At 34.0% G+C, this 20471-nt stretch overlaps 1 protein-coding gene and 1 non-coding gene across 5 annotated transcripts in view; one reads left to right on the plus strand and one right to left on the minus strand.

Annotated features, from left to right (window-relative positions):
* LOC136802378 (serine/threonine-protein kinase PLK1-like) overlaps positions 1 to 20471 on the minus strand; it is a 40444-nt gene that overhangs the window by 13965 nt on the left and 6008 nt on the right. The window contains exons 1-2 of one of the 4 annotated variants that reach the window (XM_067059109.1): positions 9657 to 9961; positions 9393 to 9595 (exon numbers count right to left, since the gene is read on the minus strand). The exons of 1 other annotated variant lie outside the window; for it this stretch is intronic. In XM_067059109.1, the coding sequence (XP_066915210.1) occupies positions 9393 to 9503 (111 nt within the window). In that variant the 5' untranslated portion in view covers positions 9504 to 9595; positions 9657 to 9961. Of the gene's footprint in view, positions 1 to 153; positions 421 to 9392; positions 9596 to 9656; positions 9962 to 13657; positions 14087 to 20471 lie in introns of those variants that run through there. 2 more of the 4 variants (XM_067059112.1, XM_067059108.1) reach the window with 2 other exon arrangements.
* Positions 7309 to 7382, plus strand: Trnap-agg (transfer RNA proline (anticodon AGG)). The gene has a single exon. It is a non-coding gene; the product is annotated as a tRNA-Pro (tRNA).

The following is a 20471-nucleotide window of genomic DNA, read 5'->3' on the forward strand; positions in this document are numbered from 1 at the left end:
CGAATCAAGATAAAAAGGATTGTGGGATTGAATTTTGGTCAAATGTTGAAAGTATTAAATATGACGTTTGCATAGCGGTGTGCTATTCGCGTTAAATGAACGTTTAAAAAACGTTAGGTATAGGATTCCAATCTCAAAAGAGATTTTGCTTACAAGTATACCAGTCAGGTTACAACCAATCTTTTTGAATTCTGAACTCGTTTCCACTTCTTGGAAACTATTTGCCACCGTATCTGTCGTATTGATGGTTGCGTTGAAAGGACTGATTCCATAATTCCTTTTGTACTTCATTTGCGGTGGCAAAAATCAAGCCAATATAACTTTCCGGACAAATTTTCGTAAACACGGAGAACAAATTTTTGATTTTTTAAATATTATTTTGAACCTTCTTCGATGTTATTTTAATAATTTCTTATGTCTGAGAGACAAGCAAAAATATGTTATATAAAGACAACTTCATCCCCAAGCGTAATCTCGTTTCTTTGACCCGATGAGGACCACAGCTAAAACTCAACAAATACCATCCAAATAAAAACATCAATGATAATTGCCTATGGATTAGATCAGAGGGTAATATAAAAGTTACATTCTCAAATCTTATTAAATAAGTGTCATTTACAAAAAAACGACCGTAGCATGAAGGTAGAGCATCCAGCTACGGTGCGCAAGGCTGTGGGTTCGATCCCCAGCCGTGTCATACCAAAGATTCCCCAAAATGGTACTTGATGCCTCCCTGCTTGATGTTCAGAAACTAAAGAGACGGGTCAAGGGTAAGTGGAGAAATTCAGGAAAAGGAGTACCGCTACCCCTACGTTCGGGTAGAAAATTCAGCATTAACCAGCCAAATTTTTCCAAACTAGAACTTTAATTAACCGCTGATGCAGATGCAAACACAATTCAATTTTTGCCCATTGCAAACCTTAACCATCATTATTTTGAACATAAAAAAATGAAAACGCGATATCTATTTTTTTAGGAGCCAAAAACGGATTAACATATGCATCAACCACAAAATATAAACATTCTTATATTATCCGAATGAAACGATCTAAAGCACTTAATCCGCAATAGTAGCACTCTCTCTAATCCGAACATTTATTATTCGAGTCATTCTAAAGTTTGCCTTCTCATCTTTAGATGACTCCCCGTAATTCGAATTTTTCTTTTTTTCAAAGAAAATATTTCGTCCTTTTAAAATTAGGTAGTCAACTACATAAGACGTAACTAGAAAATTTTTTCCTCTTATCTAAGATTACACAGCTTTCCTTCTTGGATTTAGTCTAGCAAGCTAGAGGAGTAATTCAAACATATAGTAGAAATAAAGCAAAAAGTAATAGAGGGAACAAATTCATACAAACTAAATCCCGTAACAATAATTGTATTATCATATAACGCCTATAATACTGTATTACTCCAGTCTATCATTGATTGAGTCACGGTAAGCTTTAATTTTTTTTGTCAAAGGGCTATAATCCTGAATTATCTTGCTGCTAATCACGCCAACAAAATCCTTCAATAGTCCAGCCAAAAAAGCTTAAAAGTGATTCACCACGCAAACAAACTTTAAGATTTTGAAAACAATTTTGTGGTCAACGGGTTCACTTTAAAATTACGTCATCGACAAAATAGATTAAAACGAGTCATATCGTAAGAATCGTTTAACCTCATACTCAAATGTATCATTTACTCTGTGAACTTTCACACACGTTTTTCTTATGAGAAGAAACTATAACATAAAGCATCGCTGGCCAAAATTTAAAGCAAATGTAATAAAAAGTTAATAACATTTTAAGACTTTGTAGACTCAAAAACACCTTAATCTATTAGGAAAATGGTCAAAAATATTCACAAAATGGTCAAAATAAGAACATGTTAAGAACATTTTTAGGCTTATAACTTAAAAAGTTAAGAACATCCCAAGGCTGTACTGTCTTCATCTACACCTTTTTTATATGAACATCCAGCATTTTTGAAGCCTTATTCGAATGTGCTTAACTTTTTGAGTGTTGAACCTAAAAATGTTCTTGAAATGTTCTTATTTTCACCATTTCGTGCAAAATCCTAAGGAAATAGGTGTTTTAGGGTTCACAAAGCCATGAAATATTTAACTTGTTCTTAATATTTTGGCCATCGAAGTCTCATGTTCTTATATAGTTTGTTCTTATAAAAACGTGCAAAATGTACTCTCTCTCTACCAGGAGAGGACAATTTTATTTTACTCTTTGACGCTCTTCAAGACAATGAAGTGTGAAACCAATCAGAATAAAATCCTTGACGAAAAACAACACTTTAGTCCGAACTTTATGCTTTTGTTTGTGGCAGTCTTAAGTTACCTTAACGAGGTCTTAAAATTCGACCTTTTTTTGAGAAAGGGACAAACGTCAAAACACATCTCTGGAACTAATTATTACGAGTTTAGATATTTGTACTTTAAGGACGGTAGAGTGGCCTGGGACGATTTGAAAAAATAGATATCATAGATTTATAAAGCCCGAAGGGCTAGATGTCGTGCTTTGACTGAAAAGTGTGCCGTGGTTAGGTATGAAATCCTACCTAGGTCACGTGATATTACAATAGAACTTCAGCGCTAGAGCTTAGCGGGTTTTCGAAAACAAAAAGCAACAATATGTTTTCCGATATTCAATTTTATTTGCCTGCGATGACTTAAAGAACGACATCTAGCCCTTCGGGCTTTATAAATCTGTAGTCGATATGCGATGTACATAAAAAGAGGACAGAGCATAAAAGACACGAATATATTTTCCAGCACAAAAATTCTTGCATCCTTCTAGGGAATTTTTTTACCTCATATAAATCTAAGAAAAGACTTAGTCCCCAGGCATTCCGAAAAGACACTTATATATCTTAGACGCATTCATTAATCTGACTGACTATGTATGAAAAATTTAGTAAACTTTCTATAACTATAACTATCTCTAGGTAACTTTTTCAATACAAAATAACAAACTGCCCACAACCACACACTTCGAAATTGTTTTAAACAGTATAAAACATCTAATAGTCTCATGTATAAAGTTTATCATGAAACACAAAAAAAAAAGAAATTTCTGTTAAGTTGGTACTTATTCAAGTCTTAGCCTTTCTATATATAAGAATTTGCACGTGCGTCAGCGGCGTGGCTGGGTAGAGAAAAACTTTGGATAAGTTTTTTTGTACGCTTTAAGCTTAGCCGTGTATGTAGTCATAATAATGAACCAGACAAGGTGTGTATTGTGTAAAAAGAATTGCGAGGCACAAAACATAGAAGCCTGCCTAGAATACACCTTTTCGACCGTAGCCCCCAATTGCCGCGTGGGAACTATTTTGTCCGTTTCACCACCCTAAAACCGTCCTAATCTTTTTTCGCACCTAAAGAAAAATAGAAAAAAGTGTAAAAAAGGATTGGATCAAGTCTAGGGTGGTAAAATAAATAATAAAGTGTGGCGCACACCTGACCGCGCGATTACGGTCGAAAAGGCGTTGTATTGTGTTAAAAGAATTGCGAGGCACAAAACATATAGAAGCCTGTCAAGAATACCAAGGTTGTTTTAACGTTGTATGTACGTTAGAGGCACATTAAAGGTTTTGTTTTTACATAAGTGTTCCCGTTTCATATTAGACACATATTTCATGTCAGGACAGTGTCTGCTTATTGTTTTATTATGCTTAAACAAAAAATGTTTTTCTTTTTCTCTTTCTGACCAATCTTGCTCCACATTCGTGTCAATCCAATTAGAAAAAGCTTGTGAATTAAAATTGACGAGTAAGCAAACGATATCACTGTTATTTAAAAAAACAAAACCTTTAAGAGAACACTCTGTGTCACCTTGTTTATAAAAGAATCTAGGACTTCAACTAAATGCTCAATGAATTTTCAGTATCGGCTTAAAACCTCAAAACATCAAAGCAACAAAAATTCATCTCAGTTAGTATTTAGCTCCTTATTTTCTTCTGCTCCTTAATATCTAGCTAAATAATGCTGGGGCACGCAAAATTTTCCTATTTTTTTTCCTTTTTAGTCCCACTAGGGTCCGAGGGTCGAAAGTCGGGCGCCATATACCCGTCAGCTCTCAACCCTAATAACCCCCTGTATTACTTTACGAGAGCCAAAATTTGTCTCATACCATTAAAGAACTAAAAAAGCACTTTCAAAGAGCATAACTATCACAACCATAACCCACTGACGGATTTAGGACAAAAGAGCAAGTACGTCGGAAACATGCGAAGGAGTGCATAGCTCGTCAAAAGACAATGAAATTGCAATTACAAATCTCTTCTTCTGATAAGTTCGACATGGTCAAAAACTGCCAATGAAAACCCATAGGAAAAAAATTTAACAAGATTTCTTATCTAAATTAAAGGCTAGCCATCTTGTCAAAAAATGTCTCAAAATTAAAGTAAAAAAATTGCATCAGATGAAACCTCCATGTAGAAGCGCGTAAACCTCATAGAATGCTTTATTTCGATGCATTATTGACGCTCCATCGCATGGTTTATCTAATACGTTTGTAGACCGACATCAACGCATAAAGATTATTATCATAAAGAATCATCAAAAGGATACGAGATCGGTATCTGACCCTAAATCATAAGATGACTAGTTCATTGATTGATAGATCCGCCTTTTAGATTGCTCTTTCTTTATCCTCTGACAAGAAAGGTTGCTTATAGGTAGGCCCGGGGGGGGGGTACTACCCTTGTGGACCGACGGGGGTGCTCCGCTGAGGTTCGAAAAATGGACCCTACGTGGGACTCGAAATTTGCGAAAAAAGTGACCCTGAATGGGACTGAAATTCCAAAATTTTCTCAAATTTTCTACTTTTTCCCCAAATTTTCCAAAAATAGGCACCCTACGAGGGACTGATTTTTCTATTTTGGTGTTTTTGCGACCCTACCTGGGACTCGTGGAGGTTTAAAAAGGTACCCTAACCAGCGGAGCATCCCCGTAACCCATTTTGCCCTAGTACCCCCCCGGGTAGGTAGGTAATATGCCAGTATTTAGGCTGCTGGCATCCACTAACGGGTTAGTTCTCCTTATCTACAAACTACGGTTTTGATTTGACTAGAGGTCTTCGATTCAGTCTAGTCGGTACTATGGTCGAAGGGAACGATGATCGAATTGTCTAGGTGTCAGCAATACAGACCAGGGATTATCGGTTCGAGGTTCTAATTCTCATCCCCCGTTTGGATTATAAATAGCCGAGCTGGCTGGTAGTGGACCCTGTTAAAACTGTCGAAAGGCTTGTTTAAAGTCGAAAATGTTCCCTAGATTACTTGTTTTTTTTTCATAAAAGAATCGTCTTTAAGATCTTGGTGGAGTCCAGGGCACATTCCTTGTGTTATCATCTCCCATCTAATACAAAACAATAACCTTGACATAACAGGAATGATAGATTCCTTTATTTGCGAAACATGCTTGAGTTTTCCAACTTCTTAGTGTACATTGTATTTAAATTGGGAATAAGTTAGAGTACATACAGTATACGACAAATCCTTTATTAAAAGCAGGTGTTAAGCTAAGTAACCTTTTACTTTAAATTTCTCCCTTCTTTTCATGGACCTCTTTTAACCCTTAAAAGTATACAACAAAGGGCTTGATATAAAAGTATGAAAATTATAATTTTAGAGTTTAAAAATAAATGATAATAAGAGATCTTTCTATAAAGTATAAATCTAGGCTCATCTCAAGAAAAAAGACTTTGCATATAAACTCCACGGGGTGTCAAAGTTCTCTAAATTAAGAACCCTTTGAGAACCATTTTCTTGGAGGTTTATATACATTTGAATGTGGTTTAAATTTATTGGTTATTGCTAAAAAGGGGTAAAATAGAGTAAAAGAATCTATTTTTGGATTATATACTGCTTTCTCGTGATATCTTAGTGCACAAATGGCTAATGTGTGTTGCAATGGGTTTTCAGAAGTATTCTTTTACCTGAGGATTCCGTCCAAACTTTCCAGCCCGGGGTAGTAGCTACTAGGGCAAAATGGGTTACGGGGATGCGCCACTGGTCAGGGTACCTTTTTTAATCGCCACGAGTCCCTTTTAGGTTCGCAAAAACACCAAAATAGAAAAATCAGTCCCTCGTAAGGTGCCTTTTTAGAAAAATCTGGGGAAAAAGTAGAACATTTGAGAACATTTTTGAATTTCAGTCCCATTCAGGGTCACTTTTATCGCAAATTTTGGCAAAACTTTTGAAAAACGAGTCCCACATGCTAAAAAGGTCAAATATTCCATATGAAATATTGAATTTCAGTAGTTCTGTAATCTAATTTTGATAAAGAAAAAACCTCTTGAAGAACTTTTTTTGAGCCGTTTTCTCAAGATGTGTAAAATTTCGTTTGGTGGATTGTCATGATGGTCTTTAGAGTTAATACGTGAAAGCGTGGAGTAATCAGAATCTACTAGGAAATGAGGTCAAAACTTTATTTTGAAATTTCTCTTACGATCAGAACAATGGAACAGGGGCCGCGGCTCCACTTTGAAAGTGATAGGGCCACGAGAAACTGTACTGACTAAGGAGGCGCCAGCGGTTGGGGACGACGGGTGAAATTTTTTGAATTTTAGTCCTTCTAGATCGCCTAAAACAGGTCTGTTTTGAGGTTATTTTTTTTTGCTTTGAAAAAATGTGGTCGGGCCAAGGCCCCTACTGCCGCGGCGCCTGTGGAAACAATTACACGTTTTTTTTTTTATTAGAACCTAGTTTATAAGAACATATAGGCTGAAATTCGTCGAAAAATTAAGAACATCTTAAGAACATGCCCAGCCTCAGTTTGGAAAAATGACAAGAAACTACAATTTTTTCCCCTTTTTAAGCAGTTTTAACCGAATTTAGGGGTGGATCTTCAAAATTCGAGAGTCAAATATTATCCAAATTTTGCCAAATTTAAGTGCTCTTTACTTTGTATCATATTGTCGATTTAGAGTAGTCTGAAAAATTAAGAACGCATTTAAGAACATTTTAGGCTGAAAATTGCTAAAAAAAATAAGCACATCCAGGCTCAGCCAAATTTTAGGTGTTCTAATAAAACAAAAACGTGTACTGTTTTAGTTGAAACAGAGAATCTAAACAAAGCAAATAATCTGTTTGATAAACGATGTAACACTTTCTGTATTAACCATAAATGGTCAAATAGTATACTCAAGAAGAGCACCAAAGCTTTCTAAGGTCAAAATATAGCAATGTTTTTTTTTGTAAAATACACATTTTTTATAAGAACAAACTATACAAGGTCATAATGCTTTAATGGCCAAAACATTAAGAACAAAACCAAAACCCCACACTCTTCCCGAAATTGCTCCCAGTGTGGACTGGATAGCTCAGTCGGTAGAGCAGTTGCACTAGGAATGCGAAAGTCGTGAGTTCGAATCTCACTTCAGTCCTCAGTTTAGTAGTTCTCTATCAAACTGAGTGTTGGCAATTAAAAACAAGTTAAGAACATTTTAAGGCTTTGCGAAAAAAAAATAAATGGTGAAAATGAGATCAGTTTAAGAACATCTTCAGGCTAAAAACTAGTTAAAAATGTCTGGAAATTTCAAAAAATTTGAATATTCTTATAATAAAAATGTTTGCTAAAATAGGCTAAGTACACGCTTTCTTTTTTATAAGAATGGTGTTTTTTCATTTCATCATGGATATTCTTAACTTTTTGGCGAAAATGATCCAAAAAAATTCAGGTTAAGGTCGAAATTGGCAATCTACAGGTTAAAATGCATTAAAATGGCATTCTTAGGTTTACACGTTTTTTTTTTATAAGAACGTCAACAATTTTCGAAGCCTTCGGATGTTCTTAGTTTTTTGGATTTGAAGCCTAAAAATGTTCTTAAAATGTTCTTATTTTCAGCATTTTTTGAGCATTTTGATGTAATTTCTTAAGAAAATGCATGTTTTTAAGTCTCCAAAGCCTTAGAATGTTCTTAGAATGTTCTTAAATTTTTGGGCCTCGAAGCCTTATGTTCTTATATAGTTTGTTCTTATAAAAAAAAAACGTGTAGTTGCTAAATTCCATGATGGTGATATTCTTACCATATTCTTAATTTTTTGGTTATTTTCATCATGGACATACTGATAAAGTGTATTCTTATAAAAGAAAAGCGTGTATGCTAAATGGGAATCATTCAGGCCTTGAAGCTGTTTGAAATTTGGTAGGAATTGCAAGGAAACGAGACACATTATGTAGTACTATACTGTGTCTATACTTTGATATTTTTTTAAAAACCACACAGACAAAGAAGTCGGGTCTCCCAGCTAGGATGTTTCTGGCGCCTGCTTTTGTTGGTTTTGTTGGTTACCCAAATTTGTCAAATGTCTTTATGGGGGACTGACTTTACGCCGTTTTGAACTCGTGAGCGAAAAGAAAAACATTCAGTATTCACAAAACGTAGGAAAACACTTATTGATGAATAACAAACAAATATATGAGATCGAAAAATTAAATATTTACACCCGAAAGTAATTCTTGTATCAATTTAAAAGCTGAGTGATTATCTACAGTATACCATGAATGCGAATTATAATAAAATAAACTTTTTGAAAGCATTCTTTGAAAAAAAAACCAGCTCATCTAGAATAATTCAAATTGATTAAACACTCGACACAAAACATATCCGCATTTTGTGTTACTCTTTTATTGTTTGCTTTCGCAGTAAACTTCAAGTAATACAAACAAGGAGCATGTTTTGTTTTAACTGTTCTTAGAATAACACTTACTAATGATGATGAAAAAATCCAGATTTTCCATTAAAGGTGAGATCGAAATGGGTGTACATAATGAATGGTGTGTCATTAACCTACTATACCCAATCATAGCTCCTTCATTCCACCTTTTATAGCTGCTCAAATAAAGGATTTCATGATGAAAAGCTGCCAATTATATATTCCGAAACTTTCGTTCGATTTTTACCTTTTTTCCAATGCACCACAATGACCTATCGAATGGCTTACAATAGGTCTCGCACAGTAATTTATTGCAGTCCGTAAGAGAATTAAAAATGATTCAAACCTTTATCTACTCAACGCGCACATAGGGGTTTTCGCTTCTTTAGACTTATCGCTCTCCATCCGGATATAAGTATTTTAGACTCGATCAAAGTCAAGCGATTATTATACTAATTTCGCGTTCGTACGCTCCTTAGCATAAATCTCCTACTCCTGAGACCTTAAAGGCTAGAGCTATCTAGAGGGGGTTTAGCTAAAGAATCCTGCATTTACTAAAAATAGACAAAAAAGAACGACAACTGTCCCCATTCACAATTTCGACCGAAAATGACTGTACCATCTCTACGGTATTCAATGATTATCATATGGTTTAAAGAACGACAAATTACGCATGCGTGTTAAAATGCAGGATTCTTTAGAGGAACAGACTGCTACTACGTAGACTGTTGCCTTACCTTTTTCCGATTGGTTAATTGAAAAGGGAATCTACGCGGTGATAATGGAGGATGATGAACAATAGTGGTTGTTGTTATACATTCTCCTCGTGGACTGATCAATTTCGTCATTACAAAAAAAAACAAAGATTGATGTTTGACTGGATGTGTTTTTCAACAAAGATGTTGTGTTGTGAGTGTTGTGAGTGTTGTGAGTGTTGTGACTGGGTGATAAACCAATGTATTTGAGTATCAGAAAGCAATTTCCATTCGATTAAATCTTACATTCATTTGAGTGTTGGAAAGCAGTAAAAAACAAGAATTCTCTTGCTGGTAGTACTGGTAATAAACAATGTCCAAATTTGAAGTTGCAACTCAAAATCTTTCAATAGTTTTAATCAATTAAAAGACAACAAAATTCTATCCAATACTGTTCATAATCTTCTCTTAACAATTTTGCAATCATCAGCAATTTTCGTCATCAAAAACCCTCCATCTTTAAAACAAACAATTATCTAGTGATTAAGAATTTTTCAACATTTAAAAAATCAGATGAAAATCGCGTACAATATTTTTTCAAGAGAAGATACGATTTTTATTTTTTTTTGTTCAAAATTTTCAACAAAATATTAGAAAAAGAAATACACAAAGAAAGAAAAGGGGAACACACTCGTGACGTCAAAATACCCCCGGCACAGCCACTCGACAGATTTCAAAAGCGCTTCCATTCAATCACATTCACATTAATTACAGCCGGGGGTAAAGATCCCCTTTTTAAGCGGCTTTTAATGATATAAAAGACCCCCTGGAAAGTCCAGTGGTTTCTGAGACAGACAGACAGTCTGTAACTGTTTTTGAACAAGGGGTATCAATTATAAGCACATTTAAATTTTATAAGAATAATTGTTTTGTTAGAATAATTTTGAAAAATCGCGGAAAAGGGAAAATCAAGAATTTCAGAAAATTTTTCAAAAATCTAGCTTGGTAGTGAAGAAACATAGAAATTAAAATTCTGATATTTTTCTTAAATTTCTTTAAAATTTTTAGAATTTTTATATAAAATATTTCAAAGAATATTGAACTTATGTTCTTATAAAAATATCAGCAAAGATTATTTTTCGAAAATTACAAAGAACGATGGCAAATCTTAAAAGACTTATTGAGTAGTCAAGCACGTGTTTCCATGAATATAATTGAACGTTAATTTTTAACAGATTAAAGAAAAATTGATTAATAGTGAACAAAAAAGAAATAAAATAGAACAATAAAATTTTGAGAGAAGATGTGAGAAATACAAAAACAGACTTTTTCAACAAATCGAAAGAAGTGCGCGTGTACCCGGTTTTTTTAATAAGAAACATCCAGTCGGCAAAATATTTGGCTGAAAAGTCCTCGGTGAAATCTATAGCGTAATTTAGAATTTTTTAACCCTCATTCTTTTAAAAATTGTTCAAATTAGCGTTGTATAGTAAATATGCCATTTACAAGATATTAGTTCTGATTAGAAATTCCAGACAAAATTAAAATAATCAACCGTTTTGTTGCTTATAATATGAAATGGACCCGTTGGAGTTAAAGTTCCCAGTGTTTATAATTCAGTTGATTTAATAAAAAGGGTTATTTTATTTCCCCTTATCATTTACAATCTTTTAAATGGATTAGTTCCGCTAATAGCTAAACAAAAGAAAACGACATTTAAATTATGCAAAGAAAAATCTTGACCCTTGCAAATAAAAGGATGTTGATATAAATAAGCAAAAAAGAAGAAAATCTTCAATTCTAAGGCTATTTCGACTCTTTGTTTCAAAAAGATCTTTAGATATGAACTTCAATAAAATCCGACTTCATCTTGAATGCATAATATTGTGGAAACAGTTAAAACAATATGTTTCGACACTTTGTGTAACTTTCATTTTGCTGTAAATCTCGACAGATGTTGAGTAAAACTTACATCTGATGTATTTTGTGTCAGCTGCTAAGGCAATATCACTCATTTGAAGTGAAGTAACATTTTCAGAAAAAATTGAATTCAATATCTAGAAAATACAATGGGATAAAAGCTTTCGCTATAAGCTCAAAGTCAGCCACCAGGCGAATTTCCCGAAACGTGATTTTTCAATGAACACTTTTTCGGCTGTCATTGTATCATATTGTACGTTTTCACTTTTTATATGAAAACGTCAAATTTCTTTGAAACCATGGCTGTTCTTAACTTTTTGATTTTTAAAAATCCTTCCTTTAAATATTCTTATTTTCATAAATTTTGGGTGATTTTGGTCTGAATTTTCTTTAGAAGTTGCATTATTAGTTTTCTCAAAGCCTTAGGATGATCTTATTTCTTTTGGTATACACTTCATTATAACATTGAGTCATCCAAGCCTATTGTCCGATGCTGTCTAAGGTCTTGGAAAGAGACACCGGATATACCAAAACTAAACACTAAAACAATTGTATTTGCATTTGATAGTACAATTCTTTTTGGTATTACGTTATAGTGTCCATTGATAATAGACGTTTATCCTCTGTCTTATAAAGTACTTAAAACCAAACTTTTAAACCTATAATAAGTCATATGAAAAGTAAAAATAAAATCTTATAGATATCAATCTGTATTATGTAATTGTAAGATTTTAGATCGTCGTGTTATGTAAGCTGCATATTTTAAGCTTTATCTAAACTTGACCTAGTTTTACTTTGAAATATACAGAATTTACTGTCATGTTATCTTCTGAGCTACCAAAAATTATTATTCAAGCCAGTTTTACCATTAGATGGAACCTAAAAGGCAACGTATTCAATTGTTTTGCCGGCCACAAAGCTTTCTACGGTGCAAAGGACAACTTACTTTGATTTCTGTTGTACAAATATAAGTATCAAATATATTTATATAGAGTCTTCATTTAAGACGCTCAATATTTGCATTATGCATTGCTCGCTGCTCGCAGTTTGAGCACTCTTGTGACTCCACAATGCAATCCACAAAATGTGTAACCATACATCCTGTGCCCAAGTTCAGGAGTTGCCATAAAGCCATTATGGTAATAACCGGGAGGGCGCATTGCTATACATTGTATTAAATATATTTGAAAGTTTTCATTACTAATTTGGACTTTAACAAAAATAACATTAAACTGGCCAACATCTTGTTTGGGACGAAGATCACGTAGGAAAGAAGGTTTTGTCGGCAAATGGGGTCAAAAAAGTATCCTCTCACCAGCGCTTTTTCCTCCCCGTACTCAACTCTTACTCTCCCATATTTTACTCCCGCCATAGTCTGAATCGCATCCAAAGGTGGTATAGAAGCACGAATCCGTTAGTGGATGCCAGCAGCCTACTGCCGCCATACAGGGTGTCCCTAATTAAAGTATCGAGTTTGAACATGCGATTGAGTAGAAAAGTTTGTGTGTGTTATCGCTAAAATATAAGAACGTTCTCCATCACACAGGCTTATTACAAAAGGTAGTTACAACGTATAAATTAATCGTAACGACAAAGAAAAAAGAGGGAGAGCTTAAAATACAATTTTGTGAACACGCACATAAAACTTTCTACTCATAGTTGTGTTTCGACTCGATACTTTAATTAGGGACACCCTGTATTTCACTCGTCTAAAAGCACGCTAATACAAAGTCATTGTTCTAAAATTGAACTGCACCTGGTTCTTATACCAAACGAAAAAGGTTTATTACATGGCAATTATTTCCAATTAAACCAAGTGGAGAATCGATAATAGCTTTCGCAGTACAAGCACGTGTAGCCACGCGCGTGCGTACTTAACCATTAAATGAGACAGCCAATCAAAATTATCAAATAATTATTTCAAAGAGAAAAATTTGAGAAATGATATATTAATTCACAAAATATTTTTCTGTGTTACATCATTACGAAAGGGTATATCGGAGTACTTTAAGGGCAGAAACTTTCGCGATTTCTGCTCTTTTTCCGGGAAAAGTACACTTTTTTTTCTATTTTATACTTCAGTTTTTGTGCATTTTTATCGCATTGTAAAATTCGCAAAAGTCTTATCCGCTAAATTCGTGAGATTTCCTGATTTTGCAACCTCACGACAGTTTCTGCACGCGAAAGTTTTTTCTGCACGCGAAAGTTTTTTCTGCTCTTAAAGTAGTAGTAATTGTTCGGATTGATTTATGGCAAAATTAATGTTAAAAAGGTGAATTCTAGTTCCTTCCCGCCTTCAGATATACAATCTTTTTACAATATTAACCAAATAATATGAGTTCTAACTGTTCTATAGAGCTAGATATACAACAACAAAAACAACTTACTATAGTTTCACGAAGTTCGGTAAGTTGTTCCAATTCTTGGCAGATGTTCAAACCATCCATGTTCATGAAAAATTTCATAGGACCAACAAATCCAAAATCAAATCAAAAACTAATTTTAATAGAAGTAATTCATTAATGTTAGTTTAACAGATGAGAAATATCCCGGCTATCGGAAATCTCAGAGTTCTTCAATTAATAAGGCTGTCCAATTCAATTAGAACCTCAAGAACAGTTCTGTTTTTTGCCAAAATACCTGGTTATCCTTTATATCAATAGCTAGGCTAATAACCCAATTTGACCAATGTACGTCAACTACAACTGGATTCAATCAAATTCTGAATATTAAACAATTCTGGTAATTTCAATTGAAGCAAATCAACCAACTTTAAACCAAACACAAAGCAGTACAAAATAGATTACTATAACTTTAACCAGGGTCCATTATATTTTCTAATAAATTTGTGAAAGAATTTTATTCTTTTAAAACTTTTTCAAATGCTGAAAATGAAATCAAAGTTTAACAGAAATACCCTCGAATATTTATTTGTACCAACCGGACATTTCCGTACCCTCTTTTCCCAATAAATACCGACCCTAAGTCCCGGCACCCGTAAATGATACAACAAAACACTTCAATCAGGTCGTAACGGTTATTAGGGATTGAACATATGATTTAAGACGAGTTCTTGCACAAATTTGGCCTTATTAACCTAGCCCTGAAACTGAGCATGAACCGGGAAAGCAACCAGAAATACCTAAAAAAGAGGCATTTTCGGCAACTATTCGACATTAGAATGTTTAACCATGGTATTCGTATATACTTATATTTTGGACATAAAATGAGATAAAAAGCAAAACTTTTTGAGGTTGCTAGTCATTTTTGGCTCAAAATACTTAGCAACCCCAGATGATCTGAGCCGAAAATCGGGGTTGCTTATAAAAAAATATGTAATGGTATTAAAAGGAGACTGTGGTCTTGAATTTTAAAATTGGTGCACATACGAGACATTAATCATCATTTCAAGAAACCCCAAATCCATAGTATCCCCATGATTTAGAGCTAATAGGTGTATTCGAGGTTCGAGAGGGAGGATCTTTAATAGTTAAAATCAAAATCTCAATTCCGCCATGGTGGGGGGGGGGTGGACCTTGTAAAAAGATTTTCTATAATTCGAATTTTTCTATAATTAGAACAGGTAGAGTCCAATCAAAACATGAAACTCTACTAAATACAATAGCCTTTTCCAGAAAAAAATTGAATATGGGGGGTGGAGGATATAACATTTCTTGGGAATCCCCCCTCCCGGACATTGTGACTTTTGACTCCCCCGGACAGCAGGTCTAGCCCCCCGGAAAAGCATCAGTTGACCCCCTGGACGTTCAAGATTATCCTCAAACAAAGCAAATTTACCCCCGGAAACTATATATCCTCACACCCTATGTACGGACATATTCTGGAAGAGCCCAATAGAATAATCAGAGAAAACAAAAAACTGGTCAATAATCACAGAATTAGAAAAATTTGAGCATTAAAACCAAATCGAATTGCTATTTACTTTAAACTGTATTTGACATTGATGTTACTTCTTTCTACAAAATATTATATACTTTGTATGAGATATTATGACTTTCGCTTTAATATGCTTTAAAAAAATCTGACAAATAACTTTTAAGATAAGAATCAAGCAAAAAAAGGTTCAAAGTAGCCCTCAAAGATGGAGTATAGTCAACCACGGAATAGAGAATCAAAAGGTTTAAAATCTTAATAAAAGACACTTAACCGCAGGGCAATAATATTCGACATAAAATTTGTCAATGGTTATTGTTGAGATTTTTACAATTATGTAAGAACTCCATAGCTTATCAAGATCATCCCCTTTTTAGACTCTTTTAAAAGATGACATGCATATGAGCTGAACATTGCTGTGAATTTCGTGCCCAAGGAAAGCTGGCGAAATATCTTCGTGCTTTATTTATTTAATAGATCTTCTGGCGCTTCTGTAAAAGGCATAATTTTTGAATCGTTAAGGATAAACAAGATGATTGGAAATATTTAGCCTATGGTCTCCTTTGATACTGAGCAAAACTTCTAAATCGATTTGCCAAACTATTTACCAAAAGTCAAGTTATTGACTTTTAGCAATGAAAAGAAAATTTTCAACGCAAAGGATAGAGTACACTATCTCTTTTTTTTTGAATATTTCAAATGTTATAATTCAGCTTGATTCAGCATCTGTAAGAGGCCAAAACCGAAGCAGAACCAAAATACACGCTTTTTTTTATAAGAATGGTGTAAATCCATTTCATCATGGATATTCTTAACATTTTTGGGAAAATCATCCTAAAATATTCTTACAGCACATTCTTAGGTTAGGATCCTAATTCATACTAAAGTCTGTCCAGATATAATTGGCAGTGGAAACAAGAATGCCTGTAACTTTTGATAGTCAAATATAATTATGGAAATTAATTATGCTTGTTTTAGAGAATCAAAAGCGCCATATTTGAATGTATTTTTGGTTGAAAAATTCGCGATTTTTAGCGGTTTAATTTGCGATTGCAAAAATTGAGCTTTTTTTCTACTTATGCTATAACATTCATTTTTACACCAGTGGTAAATCAGCCTAAGGTAAAGAAGGTTGTCAAATTTCAAAGCAAACAGAAAAGTCCTTCGGAAGATATGGGACCCGAAATACCCCTTGGTAGCACTTTTCTGTGAAATATCAAATCTCCAACTTATTACTAAAAACGGGGGCTATGTCATCTTTTTTGAACAGTACAATTAAAAGTTGGAAAATGTTAAGTGTTGGTGCATTGGTATTATTGGTATCATTGATTATTTCGAAACGAAGTGAAATCATACAGTATAATTGTTTTTATTGAAAGGATAAGCATGAACTTATATTGCCTTTGTTATTTTTAAGTCATTAAAGAACTTTGCTAATTCCCAATACACTAAACACATTTTGGCTATGAGGTCATTAAAGAGATTGTAAAATGTGTTATGATCGAAAAACTGTTTCGTCAATCATATCACTACCCCCGTTTTTAGTAATAAGTTGGAGATTTGATATTTCACAGAAAAGTGCTACCAAGGGGTATTTCGGGTCCCATATCTTCCGAAGGACTTTTCTGTTTGCTTTGAAATTTGACAACCTTCTTTACCTTAGGCTGATTTACCACTGGTGTAAAAATGAATGTTATAGCATAAGTAGAAAAAAAGCTCAATTTTTACAATCGCAAATTAAACCGCTAAAAATCGCGAATTTTTCAACCAAAAATACATTCAAATATAGCGCTTTTGATTCTCTAAAACAAACAAAAAAAATTTTCATAATTATATTTGACTATCAAAAGTTACAGGCATTCTTGTTTCCACTGCCAATTATATCTGGACAGACTTTAGATTTAACATTTAGTACATACGACTCAAGCATAAAATGGCACTTTTGTAAAAGGAATGAGCCTTACTTAGGGATAATTAAAAAGGCTCTTAAAATGGCATTCTTAGCTGCTTCAGTAGCAAAATTCCATGATGGTGATATTCTTAGCATATTCTTAGCTTTTTGGCCATTTTCATCATGGACATTCTTATAAAGTGTATTCTTATAAAAAAAGAGTGTATAGTCGTTTAAAATTACACGCAAACAAAGAATTGAATTGTCGAAGAATTGTGCTCAAAGAAAGTTGACCATCACAAGTACAATAAACTGTTGTTGTTACTCCGCACACATTCGAAATTTCGATCCCGAGAAAATGTCACCACCCAAAATAATCTTTTTCAAACTATTTATTTTGTTATTTTAACTTTTTTTGTGCAAACACTGCATCTAACGAGAGCGTTTTTAATGAGAAAGTCTTAATTCTAAATGAGAACAGTTACGAGTCCTTAGTAATTTTTTACACTATTTGCAAAAGATGATAAAAGGGGTTTTGGAAAATCTTAGAATGCTACCAGATTTAAGCAGGACCCGCGCCACCCTTGGAGGGGGCAAAGGGCCAAGACCCCTCACAGTTACTGAATTGTCTTTCTCTGGAAGTTCTTCAAAATGTTTCAGAACTCAAATATTCTTCAGGGAAGACTAGTTTTAAGCATCGTTCATCTTATTTTCTAGGTGGCGGCTATGAAACATCCAAACTAACGGACAATAGTTAAACTGACTTTTGAAAAATGCACTCATTAGTTTTTGTCGTTTAGATTGATTCATATGAGGGACTATTCTCGCTAAAGCACTTATATCTTTTAACTTGCCTTTTTGCATCGTTGTTCGATGTAATTTTCGAATGTGAGATGGTTTTCAAAAGTTATTCCTAATATCTTAGATGTGTTGCTATTTGAAACCCGCTGATCTTGAATTGATATACTTAATTCGTTATCGATGTTGTTAGCAATAAAATGGTGTTGTCTCATCAGTATAATTTAGAACCGTATCGTTTAGAAAATAGAAAAAATCTCTTAGGTATATCATATGTTGAAAAGTAATGGCCCAAGGATAGATCCCCTACTGAAATGTTATACCAAGTAATATAACTGTCTTCTATTCTAGTCCTTTGTTTTCTATAAGTAAGGTAATTTTCAATGAATTTAATAGCATTTGTGCTGAAGCATTAGACTTCCTTCCATCTTTGCGAGTAAAAGATCGTGAGAAATACGATCGAATGCTTTAGAAAGGTCCAAGTAATGACCCCGAATTTCTGTCTATCGGCATCAATGACTTTTTTCCAGATTTCAGTTAGCATCAATGTCGATGCTTGCGTACCTAAACATAAATTGGCCTGGTCATGAACTTGGCAAAAATTGTTGAATATGTCTTTATGATTCTAACTGATGTATCCCTTCGACTTCTTCTTGATTGGTGTTTTTAAATGCAATTTCATTTTCAAATCCCGATTATTTCTATACATTTTTCGACGTGGTTATTGTATTGCAATGCTTCCGTGAAGGGTCAGTTCGAGAAAAGCACTTTTCAATAATAGGGAAATTGAACATCCCTAGGTAGTCATAAGCTCGGGAAATTTCATTTCCATAACTAGGGAGCTGTTGCACTTTCCCTAGTAGGGGTTGGTCAGGGAAAATCTAGATTTCCACATCTGGAGATAAACATTTATCCATAACCTAGGAATTTTTCCTGTGACACAGAGTTGGTTTCATGCTAGTCCAATTTTCAGGCAATGTAATGAATTGTAGGCTTCTTTTCAACATGACTCAATTTGATTGAAATAAATAGGCTTGGGGACACGAGAAGTTTTTTCCGCGTTGGTGCAATACAACATGCTCCATCCCACCAACCTGAAACGCTTTCTCATGTCTCTACCCCATTTTTCTTTCTATCAATAAAAGGGAAATCGACAACACTTTTAATAACATTTGTATGTCTCTCACTTTTGTCCCAGGCACAAAATCAGTGTGTCTTTTGCATTGCACCAACGCGAAAAAAACTTCTCGTGTCTCCAAACCTTAACTGTTATCTTCAAAAGCTTCAAACTTTTGAACAACTATAGTCAAAATTTGAAAAGTTAAACTATGACAATTTTAAGTTTTTTAACCTAATTTACATTGAGAAAGGATTCGGAAAATCTCAAATTATTTTGGACACAGAGCTGGCCCCCTTTGTCCGAACTGATAATCTACGCACCTCTTTTTCTAGGTGGGGTTGTCGTGGTTTTATAGTAATGGCATTATCCATTCTACTGTATATATGGTAGAGGTATATAATTGCTACATTCTAATCCTAGTTTTTTCCAAGGAATATTTTAAGCCCAACTTGAGGGTGGTAACACTAACAGAACAGGTTCTAGGTATTTTATTCAGGCAAAAAATCCTGAAATTGGCCTATTTTGGGCATAAAAAAGACCGGAGAACCGTCAAAAATTGAAAAAATCAAAAAATATCTCAGATTTGTTTTATTTGGGTCCGAACAGACCAAAAAAGATTTGGAGCCGCTAATTTGAGAAAAAAGTCTCTGCTAAATGTATGTTGTTTGTGGGGATTAAACATGTGCAGAAAACTATTATTCCAGTGGACACCTGGCTTAAAAACCCAATACCACTATACTAAATGTTAGCCTTTTTACTAGCTTTCCAACAATGGAGAATGGAAAGTAGCCTTGAAATCTAAGCTAATTTGATTCAGTCACTAGAAGGATAAATCTGATGGTAAGTTGTGACTGAATAACTATGTAACTAATATTTCAAGGCAAACTTAAAATCCGCGAATATAAGAAATCTTTAAAGCGCTGAAAATGCTATATTACCATTAGCCGTGTGTCTTAGCCTTGTGAATATGGGCTTAGTTAACTAGGCTAAATGGGAAGTTCCAGTTTCTCGTCAGAATTCATCAATTTTTTATCCGAGGAATGTTTAATAGGAGTAAGTGTTGCAAAATTGTATAATATTTGATTGACGTTGAAAGGACGGAAGACTTCAGGGAGAGCATTAGAAAGCGCTTAGCTTTCACTTTTCAGGAACATTATAGAGGAAATGAGTTATAGCCATTATACTTAATTTGATATTTCCGGTGAAACATTTTGAGTCGAGTACACGTTTTTTTTGTAAGAACATCCAAAATTTTTGAAGCCTTAGGATGTTCTTAAATTTTTGAGTTTTAAACATAAAAAAGTTCTTAACATGTTCTTATTTTCGCCATTTGATGAGTATTTTTGTCCATTTTCCTAAGAAATTCGGTGTTTTAGAGCCTGCGAAGCCTTAAAATGTTCTTAACTTGTTCTTAACATTTTGGCCATCGAAGCCTTATGTTCTTATAACGTATACATTAAAGAAGCTTCCTTTTATGACAAGATGACACAGACTACAG

This window comes from Clytia hemisphaerica, unplaced genomic scaffold (genome assembly GCF_902728285.1).
Source record: "Clytia hemisphaerica strain Z4C2 unplaced genomic scaffold, Clytia hemisphaerica genome assembly, whole genome shotgun sequence".
Taxonomy (NCBI): Eukaryota; Metazoa; Cnidaria; class Hydrozoa; order Leptothecata; family Clytiidae; genus Clytia; species Clytia hemisphaerica.